At 60.1% G+C, this 16,225-nt stretch overlaps 9 protein-coding genes across 9 annotated transcripts; 3 read left to right on the plus strand and 6 right to left on the minus strand.

The window, feature by feature from the left end:
- Positions 1-8: 8 nt before the first annotated feature.
- OT_ostta07g01560 (unnamed product) lies at positions 9-617 on the minus strand (the record flags this gene model as incomplete). The annotated part of the gene is made up of 1 exon (XM_022983763.1): positions 9-617. One exon carries the CDS (start codon positions 615-617, stop codon positions 9-11), a length of 609 nt encoding a protein of 202 aa, XP_022839395.1.
- A 222-nt stretch (positions 618-839) lies between these two features.
- Positions 840-3,503, minus strand: OT_ostta07g01570 (unnamed product; the record flags this gene model as incomplete). The annotated part of the gene is made up of 1 exon (XM_003080204.2): positions 840-3,503. One exon carries the CDS (start codon positions 3,501-3,503, stop codon positions 840-842), a length of 2,664 nt encoding a protein of 887 aa, XP_003080252.2.
- A 103-nt stretch (positions 3,504-3,606) lies between these two features.
- On the minus strand, positions 3,607-4,154 carry OT_ostta07g01575 (Complex 1 LYR protein; the record flags this gene model as incomplete). The annotated part of the gene is made up of 2 exons (XM_003080205.1): positions 3,607-3,957; positions 4,020-4,154. 2 exons carry the CDS (start codon positions 4,152-4,154, stop codon positions 3,607-3,609), a joined length of 486 nt encoding a protein of 161 aa, XP_003080253.1.
- An 82-nt stretch (positions 4,155-4,236) lies between these two features.
- OT_ostta07g01580 (ABC transporter, conserved site) lies at positions 4,237-8,355 on the minus strand (the record flags this gene model as incomplete). The annotated part of the gene is made up of 1 exon (XM_022983764.1): positions 4,237-8,355. The coding sequence occupies one exon, from the start codon at positions 8,353-8,355 to the stop codon at positions 4,237-4,239; it is 4,119 nt and encodes a 1,372-aa protein (XP_022839396.1).
- Positions 8,356-8,470: 115 nt separating this feature from the next.
- On the plus strand, positions 8,471-9,655 carry OT_ostta07g01590 (Pseudouridine-5'-phosphate glycosidase; the record flags this gene model as incomplete). The annotated part of the gene is made up of 1 exon (XM_022983765.1): positions 8,471-9,655. One exon carries the CDS (start codon positions 8,471-8,473, stop codon positions 9,653-9,655), a length of 1,185 nt encoding a protein of 394 aa, XP_022839397.1.
- A 58-nt stretch (positions 9,656-9,713) lies between these two features.
- On the minus strand, positions 9,714-11,633 carry OT_ostta07g01600 (unnamed product; the record flags this gene model as incomplete). The annotated part of the gene is made up of 1 exon (XM_003080207.2): positions 9,714-11,633. The coding sequence occupies one exon, from the start codon at positions 11,631-11,633 to the stop codon at positions 9,714-9,716; it is 1,920 nt and encodes a 639-aa protein (XP_003080255.2).
- Positions 11,634-11,995: 362 nt separating this feature from the next.
- OT_ostta07g01610 (Cell division protein FtsZ, C-terminal) lies at positions 11,996-13,532 on the plus strand (the record flags this gene model as incomplete). Its single annotated transcript, XM_022983766.1, has 2 exons — positions 11,996-12,042; positions 12,305-13,532. The coding sequence occupies 2 exons, from the start codon at positions 11,996-11,998 to the stop codon at positions 13,530-13,532; spliced, it is 1,275 nt and encodes a 424-aa protein (XP_022839398.1).
- Positions 13,533-13,627: 95 nt separating this feature from the next.
- On the minus strand, positions 13,628-15,559 carry OT_ostta07g01620 (TH1 protein; the record flags this gene model as incomplete). Its single annotated transcript, XM_003080209.2, has 1 exon — positions 13,628-15,559. The coding sequence occupies one exon, from the start codon at positions 15,557-15,559 to the stop codon at positions 13,628-13,630; it is 1,932 nt and encodes a 643-aa protein (XP_003080257.2).
- Positions 15,560-15,837: 278 nt separating this feature from the next.
- On the plus strand, positions 15,838-16,182 carry OT_ostta07g01630 (unnamed product; the record flags this gene model as incomplete). Its single annotated transcript, XM_003080210.2, has 1 exon — positions 15,838-16,182. The coding sequence occupies one exon, from the start codon at positions 15,838-15,840 to the stop codon at positions 16,180-16,182; it is 345 nt and encodes a 114-aa protein (XP_003080258.2).
- Between the last annotated feature and the right edge of the window lie 43 nt (positions 16,183-16,225).

The raw sequence follows: 16,225 nt of genomic DNA on the forward strand, positions 1-16,225 counted from the left end.
ATGATGAGTCACGTCGCGCCGTTTTCTCCACCCGCATCTCCGCCTTCCAACTCGCCCTTCCACTCGCCTGGTGGCTGCAAATTCGGCCAGTCGCCTCTGCACCCGAACCGAATGTACAGGTTCTTCCGTCCGCAAATATCCGCGTCCGCGTCCAACAAGGTCTTTATTCCATCCATCACGCGATCGGCCACGCTCTCGTAATCATCTTTACCCTTGGAAACTACCACTCGAACCTCGCTGAGTTCGTACGCCTCGCGCTGCGGTGCCGTCTCGTCCGCACCCTCCTCGTCCACCCAAACCGTGATCATCCCAAACAACCACGTCCAACAGTCCCCGCGCGCCGTCGCCCCGCGTCCACCGCCGCTCGTCGCGACGCACAATCTCAAGTACGTCGACAGCTGTTCGTGCGCGCTGTTCTCCAGCATCAAACGCTTCGCCTCTGGAGACGCCGCCGCCGACTCATCATCCTCATCCTCGTCATTCACCGCACTCGCCGCGCTCTCCACGAGCGCCGGAACGGAGACGCACGCGTACCCGAATCGCTTGGCGAGCGCGCGGGCGACGCCGTCGTTGGCGCGCTCGTTGTCACCGACGACGCACACGGAGACGCCGCGCATGGCTTCGAGGTCAGACGCCGAAGAAGACGCCGACGACGCGACGGTGTTTCGAGTGGGCGCACATCGACGCGCGCGCGTCGATGACATCGATCTGTGTGCGATCGACGCGCGCGTCAACGCGAGCGATGATGCGGACATGATTTGGCGATGATGATTACGCCGAGTCGCGAACTGGGGTTGGCTTCAAATTTTGCCGAACGCTCCGACGGATGCCCTGATTTTTCACATCTTCATGGCGATTTCCGTCCCGCCGATCTCGCGCTCGGTACGAGTTATATAATTGCGTAATCGACGCTCTTTTCGCGCGAGATTTTCGAGATCTCGTCGATATCTTTGCGTTCGCTCCGCATGAAGACGGGCGTTTCGATCGACACGGCCGGCGAGCGCCGCCACCTCGCTCACGTCCTCACGGAGCGTAGCGGCGATCGTCGTTCGTCCGGACGATTCATCCTCATCACTCTTCGTCGTCTCGTGCGCGGCGAGAAATCGTTGTAGCCGTTTGCTGACTCGAAGGAGCGCAACCTCGGTGCACCTGGCGGAGATGTCCTCGCATCGCAGGTCTAGTGCTTGGATTTCCCACTTGACGTGTTCAATATCGTCTCTCGTCGCTGCACGAGAATCTTCGCCGCGAATCTTCGCCGCGTGCGACGCGCGTAGTCTTTCGTTCAAGTCGTCGATGCGTGATCTCGGGATCACAATGACGTCATCGTGCTCTACAGCGTCTGCGACGCTCACCAGGGGGATTTCGATGAATCCACGCGAGCAGTCTAATCTGACGTCAACGTCGTACGCCCGAATGCGACGCGCACAACGCGACGCGTGTAGCGCCTCCGTTTGCGCGTCCGCACGACTTTGAGCGTTTCTAGCGTCAGCCTCGAGCTCGCGCATGTGAGCCGACGTTTTCGCATGTGCCTCGCGCATGGACGCGAGCTCACGCTCGAGCGCAAATCGACGCGATCGAGCGGCGGTCAATTTATCCCACCATCTATCGTCCAATCCTTGGGGGAACACCCCCACACGCCGTCTGTCGCCCGGGACGTTATCTTCTACGCGTGCGATGGCGTCCGGGTGTTGGTACAGCATCACGAGCGCGTCGAGGTGCACGCACGAGGCGGGATTATCCTGCACGTCTCTCCGAAAAGCTTTGAGCGCGGATTTCACTGCGAGCACCGCCGCGTCGAGATCCGACTTGGATCGCTCGATCGAATCTGTGTAATCCCGGACCGCTTTACTCGATCTCTGCGCGTGCTCGACGACGAGTCGAACCTGGTGAGCCTCCTCTTCAACTCTCCCGTCGAAATCACCGGCGATGAAGCGCTCGTGAAGTCGCCGTGCGATTCGCCCCCGGCGCAAATCGAGCATTAACATTTGGAACGCTGTATCGCGTCGTTCGCATGCGAGTACTCGTACACGTTCATCAAACATTGTCGTGATATCGGTCGCCTCTTGAAGTAGTCGTCGAATCTCGCCTCGAAGCGCGTTTCGTCGCTCGTCGCGCGCGGCTCGCACCGCTTCCAGCGCGTTTTCATACTCCGTCAAGCGAACTGTCTGTTCAGCAGTGAGCGCCTTTCTGTTCGTTGCCGATAGCTTCTTTTGGTGCATATCGTCCGAGTTCTTATCAGTGTTGGCTTCATGAAAGATATCATCCAGGAAATCGGGACGATTGACGATCGACGCGGCGGTCAGAGCGACGTCGTATCCCTGTCGCTTGTCGCACGCCTCGAAATCGATGATGCCCGCATCGTCAGCGATATCCTCGCCCATCATCGTCCTCAGTTTTGACACGGCGCGTGAGGACGAGTTCTCGTTCGCGCTCACGTCACGGTCCGAAGGCAAGACCATATTGTCATTGAATTCATCCTTGAGGTCTCCTTCGCGACGAACGACCGTTTCCAGACGGAACTCAGTGTCGTCGCCGCATCGCATTGCCAATCGCATCGCGTCGCCGTCCCACCACTCCGCGAGCACGTCCGGTTCCGCCGCGGTTTCTCCGAGCTCATTGAGCATCTTGCGCGCGATCGCCACGCGACGGTCAATGGATCGCAAACGCTCGACGATCTCTCGTCGTCGCTCGACCGCGGCAAGGAACGAGGCATTGAACGCGTCTCTCGCAGAAATTGCCATCGCGCGAAAAGCTCCGCACTGCGTCATCGCCCGTCGCGGATACACCACCTCCGCGCACGTGTACGACGAATCCTCCTCGTCAACATCATTGACATCCATCGCGTCTTCACGCGCACCGTCCTCGTCCACGTTTTCGTCCGCGCCGTCGTCCCTCGTCATCGCCGCTCGGGCTCGTTCGGCTCGAACGCGCGCGCGACGCGCTCCCACCTCCACCGCGCGAAGCACCCGCATCTTCGTCCACGTCACCGCTGTCCTCGGCTCGACGCGACCACTCGGGAAGTTCCAAACCACATCGACGCCGACGCGCGTCGCGTTGAACGCGCACGTGGACGTTGCGAACGCGCGCGCGTCTCGAGCCAAAGTCTGGGCATTTCGTTGGTTGGCGATACGAAGCGTCGCGAGCTCGCTCTCGGCGCGCTCGAGCACCGCTCGCGCGCGCGCGTCGGCGGCGATGGCGCACGCACGCGTTGCGGCGGCGTCGATGACGACGTCGAGGGCCGGATGTGCGATGGAACTCGATGCGACGTCGTGTGCGGTGCGCTTGAGCGCGACGAGCCGACGTCTGAGGCGAGACGCGCGAGACGTGGGCGAGTCTTCGGTCGACATCGCGGGGCTCGATTGGTCGTCACGCGAGGTCGAGAGTGAGTGTTGAATCGTGAACTCGACGACGCGACGAGTGGCGCCGGACATCGAGGCACTACTACCGTGCACTACTACGGTTGTACTAAATTTGGTGTGCGGCGTTAACATTGACGTGGCCATTATGCGTTGCCATCTCGAACGTCCGATACTGATCGTTTTCGCCGCGCCAATCGCGTCTAATACGTAACCACAGGCATCGACCTCGCCTGTGCAAGTCATCCACTCACGAAGGCGACGGTTCACCGCCCTGGCTGCTGCACGCGTCCTCCTCTCGCTGAATCGCCTCTCGCTTCTCTAAAAATCTATTCACCGCCTTGTCCACCGCGTCTCGTCCCATGAGGAGCATCCTGTTCACCATTTCCGGATCCCGCTCTCGTCTGCCCGCTTCGAACTCCTTCCGAGCGCTCTCTCGAATCACGTCCCGCCACTGACGTCCACGCTCGTCTCGCCAGACGAAGAACACGCTCGCTCGAATCACCGCGCGGTACAGACTCAGCGCCTCTTTTCGCGTCGTAAGCAGCGCCGCACGAACATGCGTCTCGTCCTTCTTTTGAAACTCGCCTTTTTTGCGATCCTACACGACGAGAAGCGGCGAGCGGTGAGAAGAGGTTGACGAGAGAGCTCGAGCGGGCGCACCAGATTAGCCTCGATGATTTCGATCGTTTTCCCGCCGTCCTTGTCGTCTTCGTTCAGGCGCGTAGATGAAGTAGAAGCGATGGCACGGCTGGATGGGGGACGAATCGCGCGGGCGCTTCGCGCGAGGGCGAGCATGGTGCGCGCTTTGCGCAGTGAGGGTATGTCCCGCAGCGGCGCCGAACGTGTTGCGGCGACATCAAAACGGTGAATGAATCTGCTAACAAATGTGCGAATCTAGATGCGTGCGAGATATGTCTCGTAAGTTTCGCTGCCTGGCCGCCTCGGCGGCGTCCGCGAGGTCCTTGAGATTTTTCGCGGATGCCGAGCCGGTTTCGGCAACGAGTTGGGCGAAGATGGAGTTAGAGTCGGCGAGCATGGCCGATGGTGAGTCCATGGCGACGATATTGCCCGCTTCAAGGCACACGACTTGATCGTTTTCGATAATGGTGATAATGCGATGAGCGATGGTGAGAATGGTGCAAGATTGGAACTCCTCGCCGATGACCTTTTGCATGGCGGCATCCGTCTCCGTGTCCACACTCGCCGTGGCCTCGTCGAGACACACGACTTTGGAGTCGCGAAGGAGTGCTCGGGCGAGGCACAACATTTGCCTCTGGCCAGCTGAGTAGTTTCCACCGAATTCTTCCACAGGAGCATCGAGACCAAGTCCCTGAGCACTGATGAAATCCTTGCACTGCGCGTGCTCCAGCGCGTACCACAACTTATCATCCGTGTACTGATCAAAGGGATCAAGGTTGTAACGAATCGTTCCACTGAACAGCACGGGATCTTGTGGGATGCACGTCACTGAAGAACGAAGTCTTTGGAGAGAGATTGTGGAGATGTCGACGCCGTCAAGCCAGATTGATCCACCAGATGGTTCGCACAAGCGCCACAAGGCTACGAGCAAAGAACTCTTACCGCTACCAGTTCTACCGCAGATACCCACTTTATGTCCAGGGTTAACCGCGAAGGATACGCCCTTAAGAACTAGCGGAAGCTCAGGTCTGTAGCGCATCTCCAACTTTTCAAATCTGAGCGCACCGTGCGCGGGCCATTCCTTGGGCGGTTCCTCGATGACTCCATGCTGAGCCATCGCCCCAGTACTCTCCTCGGACGGAAGCTTAGTGTACTCGTCGACGCGCTCGACGCTCACCATTTGTGACTCAAGTTCTGAGACAATGCGAATCACCCACGAGAGAACACCCGTGATATCGATGGCGTAAGTGAGCGCCAAGCCGATGAGCGCCGCGTCGAGCGTTTTGCGTTGGTACACCCCAATCCCAGCGACGACGAGAGTCATCGAGTTTCCGATCGTCTCTAGACGAATAGGAAGCCAGCGCTCACATCCGCACTTTTGTGTGTAGTCGGCAATCTGGTTGGTACCGATGCGCCTCTCGTTTTCGGTGATGAATCGCCTCTGATGACCAAAGGCTCGAATCGTGCTCAAGCCTCCGAGCGTCTCTCCAAAGTGCGCGAAAACGGGAGATCCACTGATCGCGTCTAAACGTTTGGCTTCACGATAGCCAGGGCGATAATACTTCTGAATGTAAAAATAGACACCGAAAATTGGGATCAAGAACGGCATCAAAATCGGCATGACCCAGCCCATCACAACGATGGTGCCGAAGAGGAGCAAACTAAATGACATGACGCTCGAGACCGATTGCCCTAAAATGTTGTCCAGTGCGTTCGTATCTTTGCTGAATCTCTGAATGATTCGACCGAGCGGTGTGGTATCAAAGAAGCCCATCCTCGTGTTCATGACCGCGTCGAGAAGCTTCAGGTGCAGGTTTGTAGCCGCCGTGAGTGATGCCACTATCCACGCAAAGGTGCGGCCCCAAGCTACGATTGCCGAGATGATGCCTATTGCGCTGTATCCGGTTAGATACACCGTCTCTCCGAGATTCCACTTCGATTGCGACCAATACGCTAACCAAACGTTCGTGAAAACACTCAGCGCTCGCTCGGCAACCGTGATGAACATGAGGAGACTGAATGTCCAAACACCACCTCCCATCGCCTTGATGTAAGCCTTGTACACGTTCATTTTAACCGATCCCTCCTCACGTCTTTCGATGTTCTGCTTTGCCTTTTCCCTCATACTGGACATTGTCTTCTTCATGCCGTCACTCACTGCCGTATCCACCATCTCTTCTTCCTTCGGTGTCTGTTCGTCATGATGACCGCGATACGATCGCATCATCGACTGAAACGACGAGTCACGTTCCATGAGATCGCTGTACGTGCCGGACGCGACTACTCGCCCGTCCTTCATGACTAGAATGTTATCCGCAAACTCCGTGAATTGAAGCGCGTGGGTAACGAGCAAGACGGAGTTGCGACGAAGGACGCCGCGTATGCATCGCTTAAAAACATCCTTGGAAACATGCGCATCAAGGGCTGACAGCGGGTCATCCAAAATCGCGAGATCAGCGTCGGCGTAAACCGCGCGAGCAATCGCTGTGCGCTGCTTTTGACCACCACTCAAAGTGATACCTTTCTCACCAATCTCCGTGTTGTCACCATTCGGCAGTAGATCAATATCTGTTTCCATGCATGCCGCTTCAAGCGCTTGATGATACTTGTTCTCATCGTACGCCTTACCAAATAGCACGTTTTCGCGGAGAGACATCGATTGAACCCAAGCAGTCTGTGCTACATAAGAGACGGTGGCATCAATGATCACTTCGGTTCCTTCGTTAGCGCTCATTTCACCCAGCAACGCAGAGATGAGCGCCGTCTTGCCAGCGCCTACGGCGCCTACGACGACAGTCAGCTCGCCTCGCCTGAGCTCCAAGTTAATATCGCGTAAAAAGGGTAAAGTTGGGTCAATCTTCGACTCTTCGTCCTTATCTTCGATTTCGTTTTCTTTCGCCTTCGCCTCTTGTTTCTTCGTGGCGACCGTTCTCGGCTCTGCCCATGAAAAGTTGCCATTTGTTATGCGAGCGAGCACATCACCCTTCGAGCCAGTCTTCTTCGTTGTCACTGCTTGATCGATATCTTCTATACGCTCGAATTCGACGGTTTTCGTCGTCGATGACGACTCGGAGAGCATGAAATACTTCAGTAATCTATCCAAGGACACGAAGGCGTCCGCACACAGAGCGAGACATCGAGGGTAAAACATGACTGGAAATCTAAGCAAAGAAAACAAAGTGAGCGCTGGAAAGATGACGTCTGCCGTCATGGGGCGGTTCATCACGCCGGCATAGAGCGCGAAGACGACAACGGAAACAATAGTCGGACCGGCCATCATAATTGCCGTGTTCGCGGCGCCGACATTGGCGACTTTTGTAGCCTCAACCATCTCTCGTTTTCGCACGGCGGAGACCTCCGCTTGGAGCGATTGTTCCCAGGCGTTGAGTTTGAGAATCTTGATTCCACTCAACCCCTCGTTCTCAAACTTCACTCGACGATCGGTCTCCGTGGTTTGCGCCTTTCTATATCGAAAAGTGAGGTCGTAGAACTTCTTCTGTAGCGGAATCAGGCCAACCATGATTGCGAATCCACCGAACACGCTCCATCCGATGTACATGTACAACAAAGCCATGTAGCCGATGATTTGCAATAGCCCGCTCCAAAGGACGTTGACAAACAGCATGAGATCCCCCACACGCTGCGCATCAAGCTGCATGTGATTTAACACCTCCCCGGTCGTGCTCCCGCTCCTCCCTGCGCTCGAAAGACGCATCGTCTTCCTGTACACAGCCGTGGAGAGCGCGCCCTTGATACAGATTCCGCTCGCCTGGGCGTAGTAAAAGTACGTCTGCTCGCACACAGTTCGAAGCACCGCCAGCGCGAACATGAGCGCACAATACAAAATCCCGATCGAAGTCTCACTCAGCGACGACCCGAACGCTTCCTCCATGAAATTTTGCTTTCGCGCGATGTACCGAAGAAATCCGCTCAGGACCAACGGCGGGAGAAACTGAATGACGTCGTTGCACAGCTTAAAGAACGATCCAGTGAGCACCACGCCGCCGAAAGTTCGCCACAGTGGCGACACAAGCGCCGGCAATCGAAACCGCTTTGCTCGCTTTTTCTCGCTCTCCGCGTTCGCGCCTTCCGTCTCTTCCGCCGCCGCCTCCGCCTCGACCCGCCGCAACCGCTCCAACATCTCCCGCTCGAACAACTCCGAGTTATATCGCGCCACGTACGCCTCGGGCGGTCGCAGCAGATCACCCATCTCCATCGCCGGCCGTCGGCCCGCGTTCGCGTCGACGCCGCGACGCAAAAAAGGCGTGACCCAGAGAAACAGCGCTCTCGCCAGCGCGTTGGCGTCCTCCCTGCGTCCGCCGCGGTCGACGCCGACCGGCTTGGCGGACGGCGTCATCGCGACGACGACGTCCGGCGATCACCGCGGTCGTGAAGCGCGCGTCGCGCGCGTCGCGAGTCAACGCGCGTCGAAAGATGGCGGCGCTAGTGCGGCGCTCGCGACGGCGGCGTCGATGTCGATGCGTGACGCCGAGCGCGCGGCGGCGCGCAGGGTGCGCGCGCTCGGAAGCGCGATGCGCGCGTCGTCGGCGAACGCGCGCGCGTCGGTGGTGGTGTTCGGAGGGACGTGCGTGGACGCGCACGCGCGAGCTGGACGCGCGGGCGCGCTGAAACGCGGAACGTCCGCGATCGGACGCGCGTGGAGCGCGCTGGGGGGCGTGGGGATGAACGTCGCCACGGCGTGCGCGTCCGCGAGCGCGCGGACGTCGACGCGATTGGTGAGCGCGGTGGGTGACGACGCGGATGGAGACGCGGCGCTCGAGGAGTGGTCGAGACGGGCGCGCGGCGGAGGCGACGATGGCGTGCGAATAGTGAAGGGTGGACGCACGGCGCGCGTCGTAGCGGTGCTGGATGGTGATGGAGAGATCGCGGCGTGCGTCGCGGACGTGGAGATCGTCGAGGAGGGGGTGGACAGCGCGTGGTGCGCCTCGCAGGCGAACGCGTGCCGGGACGCGCGCGGGATGGTTTTAGACGGTAATCTCGGTCAAGAGGCGATCGAGACGGTGAAAGAGATGGCGAGAAAGTTCAATAAGTGGCTTTGGTACGAACCAGTGAGCGTGGAAAAGTCAACGCGGATCTTGGGAGGCGGAGTTGACGACGCCGCTCGACCGCTCCGTGGAGTGACGTTTTGTTCGCCCAACGCCGCGGAGCTTCGAGAGCTCGCAAACGGGGTTCGTCGGGGATGGGCGAAGGGATCACCCATGTCGCCGTGTCCGTTCAACCCAGAGTTCAAGTTTAAGAACGCAAGCGAGGCGTTGGATGCTCTCGCGAGTGACGTGTGCACGGTTTTAGCTGCCGGATGCGAGCACGTAGTCCTCACTCTCGGCCCGCTTGGTGTGGTCGTCTCCAGCGCGCCGAGCGACGGCGAGGTTTCTCGAGCGACACACACGCACGTTCCGGCGGTGAGAGCGGACGTTGTATCTCTCGTCGGTGCCGGTGACGCGCTCGTTGGAGGCGCGGTGGGAGCACTGGCGGAGGGCGCAAGTCTGCTGATAGCCATCGCGAGAGGGGTCGCGTGCGCGTCGATAGCGTGCGAACGTGCCGGTGCTGCTCTGTTAGACGTCGACGCGAACGAGATGGAGAAGCGGGCGGCAATCGCGTTCGCCGGGATTTCAATATTAGCACCGGCAGTGCGTTGAGCGACTGTCGTGGCGGACAAATCAGCGATTATATCGTACTTGTACAGTGTAATACATACTAGCTTCTTCGCGATGCGTTCGTCGCCGGTTCAAAAGTGCACTCCTCGAGCTCACGACGGACTCGCTCTTCCGCCAATGCCTTGCGCCGTCGCGCTGCTTTCTCGTCCACGTTCTCCGCCACGCTGAAAGGTTCAGGAATTGTGCGCCTGTGTCGGCGATCGAAATCGTCCAGTTCCTCATAGAAAACTCTCGCGTATCGCTCTCGCTTTTCTTCTTCAATCTGACGTGCTTTGGCTTGCTTTTGCAAGAATGAGTCCACTCCTTTGACCTTGGATATCGAGGGTGAGTACATGGATCGAGTGTCGAGCGTGGTCGTCTCCGGCCGGAACGTGCACTCTTCAAGCTCGCGATACTCAGCTCGCTTGCGGAGATTCTCGAGCGCGATCTCCTTCTCGCGACGATACGCATCTATGCGCGCGCTAACCGCGTCGCCACCCACGCCATAATCCATCGAGCGTTGACTCTTGTGTCTGGCTCGCTGCGCGTCGCTCGAGCGATCCAGATTAGGTTCAAACGTGTGCTCTTGCCTGAACTCTCGCTCGATTTCAGCCTGAGCGCGTTTACGCGCTAGCTCACGTCGTTCATCCCGAGCGAGATCATCGATCGCGCTGCCGTACGGAGCGAGCGTGCGCGACTTTTCGTTGAGTTTGGGCTTGTACGTGAACTGCTCGTAGTGTTCGCGTTCGCGAGCGCTCTGCTTCGCCCGTTTCATGTCCGCATCATCGAAAGCCAGCCGTCGTGCGCGCTCCTCAGGGGTCTCGATGAGGTTTCGAACGTATCGTCCACCGCTTCGCAGCACCTCGCCCGCGTTTCCAATGTCTGGCGTGAATGTGCACTCGTCATCTTCCTTCGCGAGCTGTTGCTCTGCTCGGCGCCGCGCAACTTTTTCGTTGAAATCTCGCTGCCGCTCGAGAAACCCAGCGCCCAGCTTCCCTCTTCGCGTCAATTCGTCGACAACTTTCCCACTCTTGGACACGAGCTTTGGCTCGAACGTGAAATCTGCGTCAGGGTCATCCGTTCTGAACCGACGTCTAGGCGCCGAGGTGCGCTCGTCGGCGCCGTCCGCCATAGACCTTTCAATCTCAGCGCGCTGCTTTGCCAGCGCCACGCTCGTCGGATTAAGCGTCGGTTTGAACGTGTGCGATTTCGAGAGTTCGTCCTCGACCTTGGCTCGAGCCGTTTCTTTCACGCGTTCCTTCGCTCGCAACACGTCGTTCACACGCTCGTGCAGCGGCGGCACCTTGGCGATCTTCGCACGAACCTCTGGCGGTGGTGATCGGACCGACGGTCGAAATGTCAGGTTTCCCATCTCTTCCGCCGCCAAGCGCGCGTGTTCGCGCTCTCTGCTCTCCAACTTTTTATCGGCGAGCTCGTACAACCGCTCGCTCGCTGGTTTCGAACTCGATGCCTTGGGTTTCCGCCCCGTCTTCGGCGCAAACGTGCAGTTCGCTCCGAAAACCTCTGCATCCCTCGCCGCTTTCTCGTTCGCCGCGCGTTCCCACATCGCCGTCTTCGGCTTGGCGAGCTTATCCAGCGTCGTCTCTCCGCTCGCGTCTCGCCTCCGCGCCTCGACGTGCACCCTCGGCGAGAACGTCTCCTCCATTCGCCGCCGCGCCAACACCTCCGCCTCCACCTTTTTCCTCGAGTGCCTTCCCGCCAAGCGTTCGCTCCGCTCACGCCTCGCCGCGTTCGGTACCTCGCCGCCCGCCGTCCCGTCCGCCGTCCCCGTCCGCCGCCGCCTCGCCGCCGCCTCCCGCGTCGCCCGCGCCCGCGCCGCCGCCTCCACGCGCGCCGCGCGCCGTCGCCACTCGTAATCCATGTACCTCGCTCGCGTCGTCGTCCACCGCTCGCCACCTCGCGCGCCCGTCGGTTCCTCGCTCGTTGATTCCGACGACGACGACCCATCCACCGCATCCATCGCCGCGCGCTCCAACGCCCGCGCCCGTCGCACGAGCTCGCGCGCGCGCGCGCGACGCGCGTCGTCCGTCATCGCGCGCGTCGGCGTCGCCCGTCCGCGCGCGCGGCGACGGCGCGGGCGCGAGCGACCGCGTCGGCATTCAAATCTAGGGTTTAGCGTGCGCGAATGTAGGGTTTAGCGTACACGCCGCCCAGCACACGACACGGGTGAATATTGATTGCACTACGACGGTCGCACGCCCCGACGGGTCGACGACGCGTGACGGGTCATGACTCGACGTGTCGGAGACTCGAGACCCCGCGCGAATCATTCGATCGCGCCCCCGGCGCGCGCGACGTCGACACACCGAAACGACGGGCGCGATGGCGTGCGCGCGCGCGATGACGCGCGCGTCGACGCGTGGGTTGAGGTGCGCGCGCGCGGTGACGACGACGGGACGACGCGCGACGCGCGGGAGGGATGGCGCGTCGGATGATTTTTAAACGCGGTTCAAACGCGCGCGTGCCCTCGAGGGCGACGGTCTTCGCGAGGGCGCGCGCGCGCGTGACGGGGGTGATGGACGCGGGCGCGCGGGGTGGGAAGACGTCGTTCGATGCGTCGGTGACGACGGGTGGGGAGGGGTGCGCGTTGAGATTTCAGAGACTGACTTTTGGACGACGATCCACCGACAGACGAAGCGAGGCGACGCGCGCGAGGAGCGCGAGAGCGACGAGCAGAGCGTCGCGATGCGTGACGCGCGCGGCGACGAACGCGGCGACGATAAAGGTTATTGGCGTCGGCGGTGGTGGATCGAACGCGGTGAACCGGATGCAGAACTCGGACATCACGGGGGTGGAGTTTTGGATCGTGAACACGGACGCCCAGGCCCTGGACCAGCAAGCGGTGGACGCGCCGAACCAGCTGCAAATCGGTGCTGAGCTCACGCGTGGTCTCGGTGCTGGAGGGAACCCAGAGATTGGTCAAAAGGCGGCGGAAGAGAGCCGAACGGCGGTCGAGGCGGCGTTGACTGGGGCTGATATGGTGTTCGTGACGGCGGGCATGGGTGGAGGCACCGGATCCGGCGCCGCGCCGGTGGTCGCTCAAGTCGCCAAATCCGCCGGTATTTTGACCGTCGGTATCGTCACTATGCCGTTCAAGTTCGAGGGGCGCCAACGATACAACCAAGCGATGGAGGCTGTCGAGCGTTTGCGCCAAAACGTTGACACGCTCATCGTCATTCCGAACGACCGCCTCCTCGCCGCCGTTGACCCGACTTTGTCTGTGCAAGACGCCTTCTTGCTCGCTGACGACATCCTTCGTCAAGGCGTCCGCGGTATAACCGATATTATTACTTTGCCGGGCTTAATCAACGTCGATTTCGCCGATGTTCGCGCCGTCATGGCGGATGCCGGTTCTTCTCTCATGGGTATCGGCCGAGCATCTGGCAAGAACCGCGCGCGCGAAGCCGCGGAAGCGGCCATTTCATCTCCGTTGCTCGACCTGGGCATCGATCGTGCCACCGGTATCGTGTGGAACATCACCGGTGGCTCCGATTTGACTTTGCACGAGGTGAACGAAGCCGCAGAGGTGATTTATGATCTCGTTGACCCGTCGGCGCTCATCATCTTTGGCGCCGTGATTAAGGATGGTAACCGCGCCACCGATGGCGAGGTGTCCATCACTCTCATCGCCACCGGCTTCTCGCCGTCGGCGGGCATCAACCAAGCTGCAGCGGCGCCAGTCTCTCGACAAGCGTCTCGACAAACGTCTTTCAGCCAACCAACTGGTGGTCGTACGCCGATCAAGGGCTGGAGCCAAAACCAAGAACCGGCGCCGTCGCGCAACGGCGCTGACAAGCAGCCGGTTGAAGAATCGCGCGGCGGGATCCCCGCTTTCTTGAAGCGCAGAATGGGTCGTTAAGTTACGGCGATTCAGTTTGTACACCAAGTTTAGAGATCCTCTTTTTGATAAACAACAGCTCAGATGTGCGGAAAAACCGACTCTACGCGTTTCACTCATCTCAAAAGATGGTCCAACTTATTCACCTCCGATAGGCTCAACTTGAGCTCCCGGCGCTTCAAAGCAACCTCTTCCACGAACTCATCCACGGTTTTCGACATTTTCTTTCGATAATTGGACGAGTCCAAGAGGTGAATCATGATCACCGCAAAGTCTCGACTGTACGGTGGTCCGGCTATCTCCAACACCTCCTCCGCAAAGTAACGAATCTGTGACGCCTCCAGTGAACGACGCCAAGAGTCGCACGCGGTAGTAATAGTGGGGATGACGTGGCCCGCAGCGACGAGCTCGCATCCCAAGTCGACAAGTGCGATGACGAGTTCGTCGCCGTGCGAGCGACCACACACGTTCACTACAGCCGTCAAGGCCTCGAGTACGGCGCCTTGGAGTGCGACGTGCTTCCGAGCGATGTCCGCGAGGATTTGTAAAAGCACTTCATTCGTGTTTCCAACCTGTACGACGCGATGATACGCCTCGCACGTGAGCGCAGAGCGCACAGCGGCGACGATACCCGCCGACGCAACCGGGACATTGAACACCTTCTCCATCTGAGCCTTGTCCAGATCCTTGCCGAGCTTGGCATCCTCGATCACGGCAACCGCGGCGTTGAGCGCGTCTTTCACCTCATCGCACGTTATATTTTCGTCCGCTGCGGCGAGCGCAATAAGTTCGAAGCATTCACCGCGTAGACGGTTCACATTGTCCGGGGTCCACTTAAACGCCTCTGCGATGAGGTTGTACAGCACATCCGGATGTCGAAGCGGTACCACCGTGGGCTTTTCGTCGCTCGTAATATACATTTCTAACAGCTTTTTCACATCTCCCGCCGCAAGCGCGCCGATGTCGCGAGTGCGATCGGCCGAATAGCTCGATCCAACCGGTCGCGAGCTGAGCAAATCGGCCGTGGCGTACTTTGCCGAGACATCTACGGCCGACGTAGCGAGCCAGGGTGCGATGCGACGGACTGTCGCCGCGCCGTGCAGCTTCGCCGCCGCTTCTTCGATCTCTTCCGACAGCGTTGCCGCGATGGTGCGCGACACTGAAGCTGTGGCATCGTCTTCGTCCCGTCCCAACGACGCCAACATGAGTTGCCCAAACACGTACGTGCCGATCGATTGGCAACACATACTCTTCAATCTCTCTATTAATTCACGCCGACGGACAGCATCGGTCCCGGAGACTACGATTCCGTTGATGTGATCGGCCATAAGTTCGTGGAAAATGCTGAAGTATGCCGCCGCCGCTGGTCCGAGCGCGCGCACCTCGTGTCTCATGCCGCGTTGCCAAGCGTGCTGAATCGCGCACGAAATCAGCAAGGAATTCGGATTCTTCTCCGCGAGTGAGAACAACACCGCCCGTCCTCGCTCGCTCCTGAAAAGTCCGTCCAACCACGCCGGTGGTCGTCCCTCAAACACCGCGTCCGCCTTATTCGCGTCGAACCGTTCACGCGCCAGCGTCTCCAAAAAATACATCTCATCGAATCGTGCGTCGGAACCCCAAGACGCCTCTCCCCCGTCCTCATCCGCGTTCGGCCCCTGCGGCGTTTCCTGCTCCCCGCTTTCCCCTCGCCGCCCCTCCTTCGCCATCGAATCGCCGCTCGTCTTCATCGGCGACGTGCACGTCCCGCGCCTCGGCGGCGCCGTCACTCGCAACCACTGCACCGCTAACGACGTCATCGCCGCGTACCCTCGGTAGTTATCCGACAGCGTCTCGATCGCCGTGCTCGGCGCCCCACCCGCGGCGACGTACCGCTTCACGTCGTCGATCGCCTCGGGTTCCATTATGAAATCCTTCGTTCGCATTCGTCGCTCAATCTCCTCCAGCACCGCCGTCGTCGCCTCGTCCGGGACGCCCGCGCGCGCGTCATCATCGCCCCCGTCGCCGTCACCGCGGTCGCACCCGTGCGTGACCTCGGAATCGGACGGCATCGCGCGCGCGCGAGTGGTGCGCCCCATCGATGGGCGCGCGACGACGACGCGCGCACCGCGAACTCGTGGGCCTGGACGCACCCGCGGGCGCGGACGAAGAGTGGGCGCCCGCGGGATCGCGCGCGAGCGCGCGCGCGAGCGCGGCGCACGCGAGGGTGCGAACGGCGGACGAGAAGCGGGCGAAGGAATTCGTCCACCGGGTCGCGGCGTTCGCGGTCGTCGTCGCGGTCGTCGTCTTCGTCTTTTACGAGCGTACGGTTTTGTTCGGGGCGTGAGCTATGTCGGACGCGGCGCGAGCGCCGAGCGCGGAGTCATCGTGGGGACGAGGCTGGACGCGTCGGACGTTGAACGCGGAGGAGCGGCGGGCGGTGCGCGCGCTGTGCGGGTTCGCGATCGCGCTTGTCGCGGTGCCGGCCGTGACGTATCGCGTTGCGAGTGGATGGGCTTGCCCGGCGGCATACGAGCGATACGGCGCGGCACTGTTAGCGACGGAGAGCGGGAGAGCGACGTGCGCTGGGATGTTTGCGATTTTGTCTGTGAATGCGGTGTTGTTGGCGTACGTGGTTTGGGTGACGCGGTCGTCAGGGAGCGCTCCGAGAGAGGTTGAGAAGAAGAACGCGTGAGATTTTACCGCGTCCTTTTATGATGTACAGACTGCACATTGTA

The sequence above is a fragment of the Ostreococcus tauri genome (genome assembly GCF_000214015.3).
Source record: "Ostreococcus tauri WGS project CAID00000000 data, contig chromosome 07, whole genome shotgun sequence".
In the NCBI taxonomy this organism is placed as follows: Eukaryota; Viridiplantae; Chlorophyta; class Mamiellophyceae; order Mamiellales; family Bathycoccaceae; genus Ostreococcus; species Ostreococcus tauri.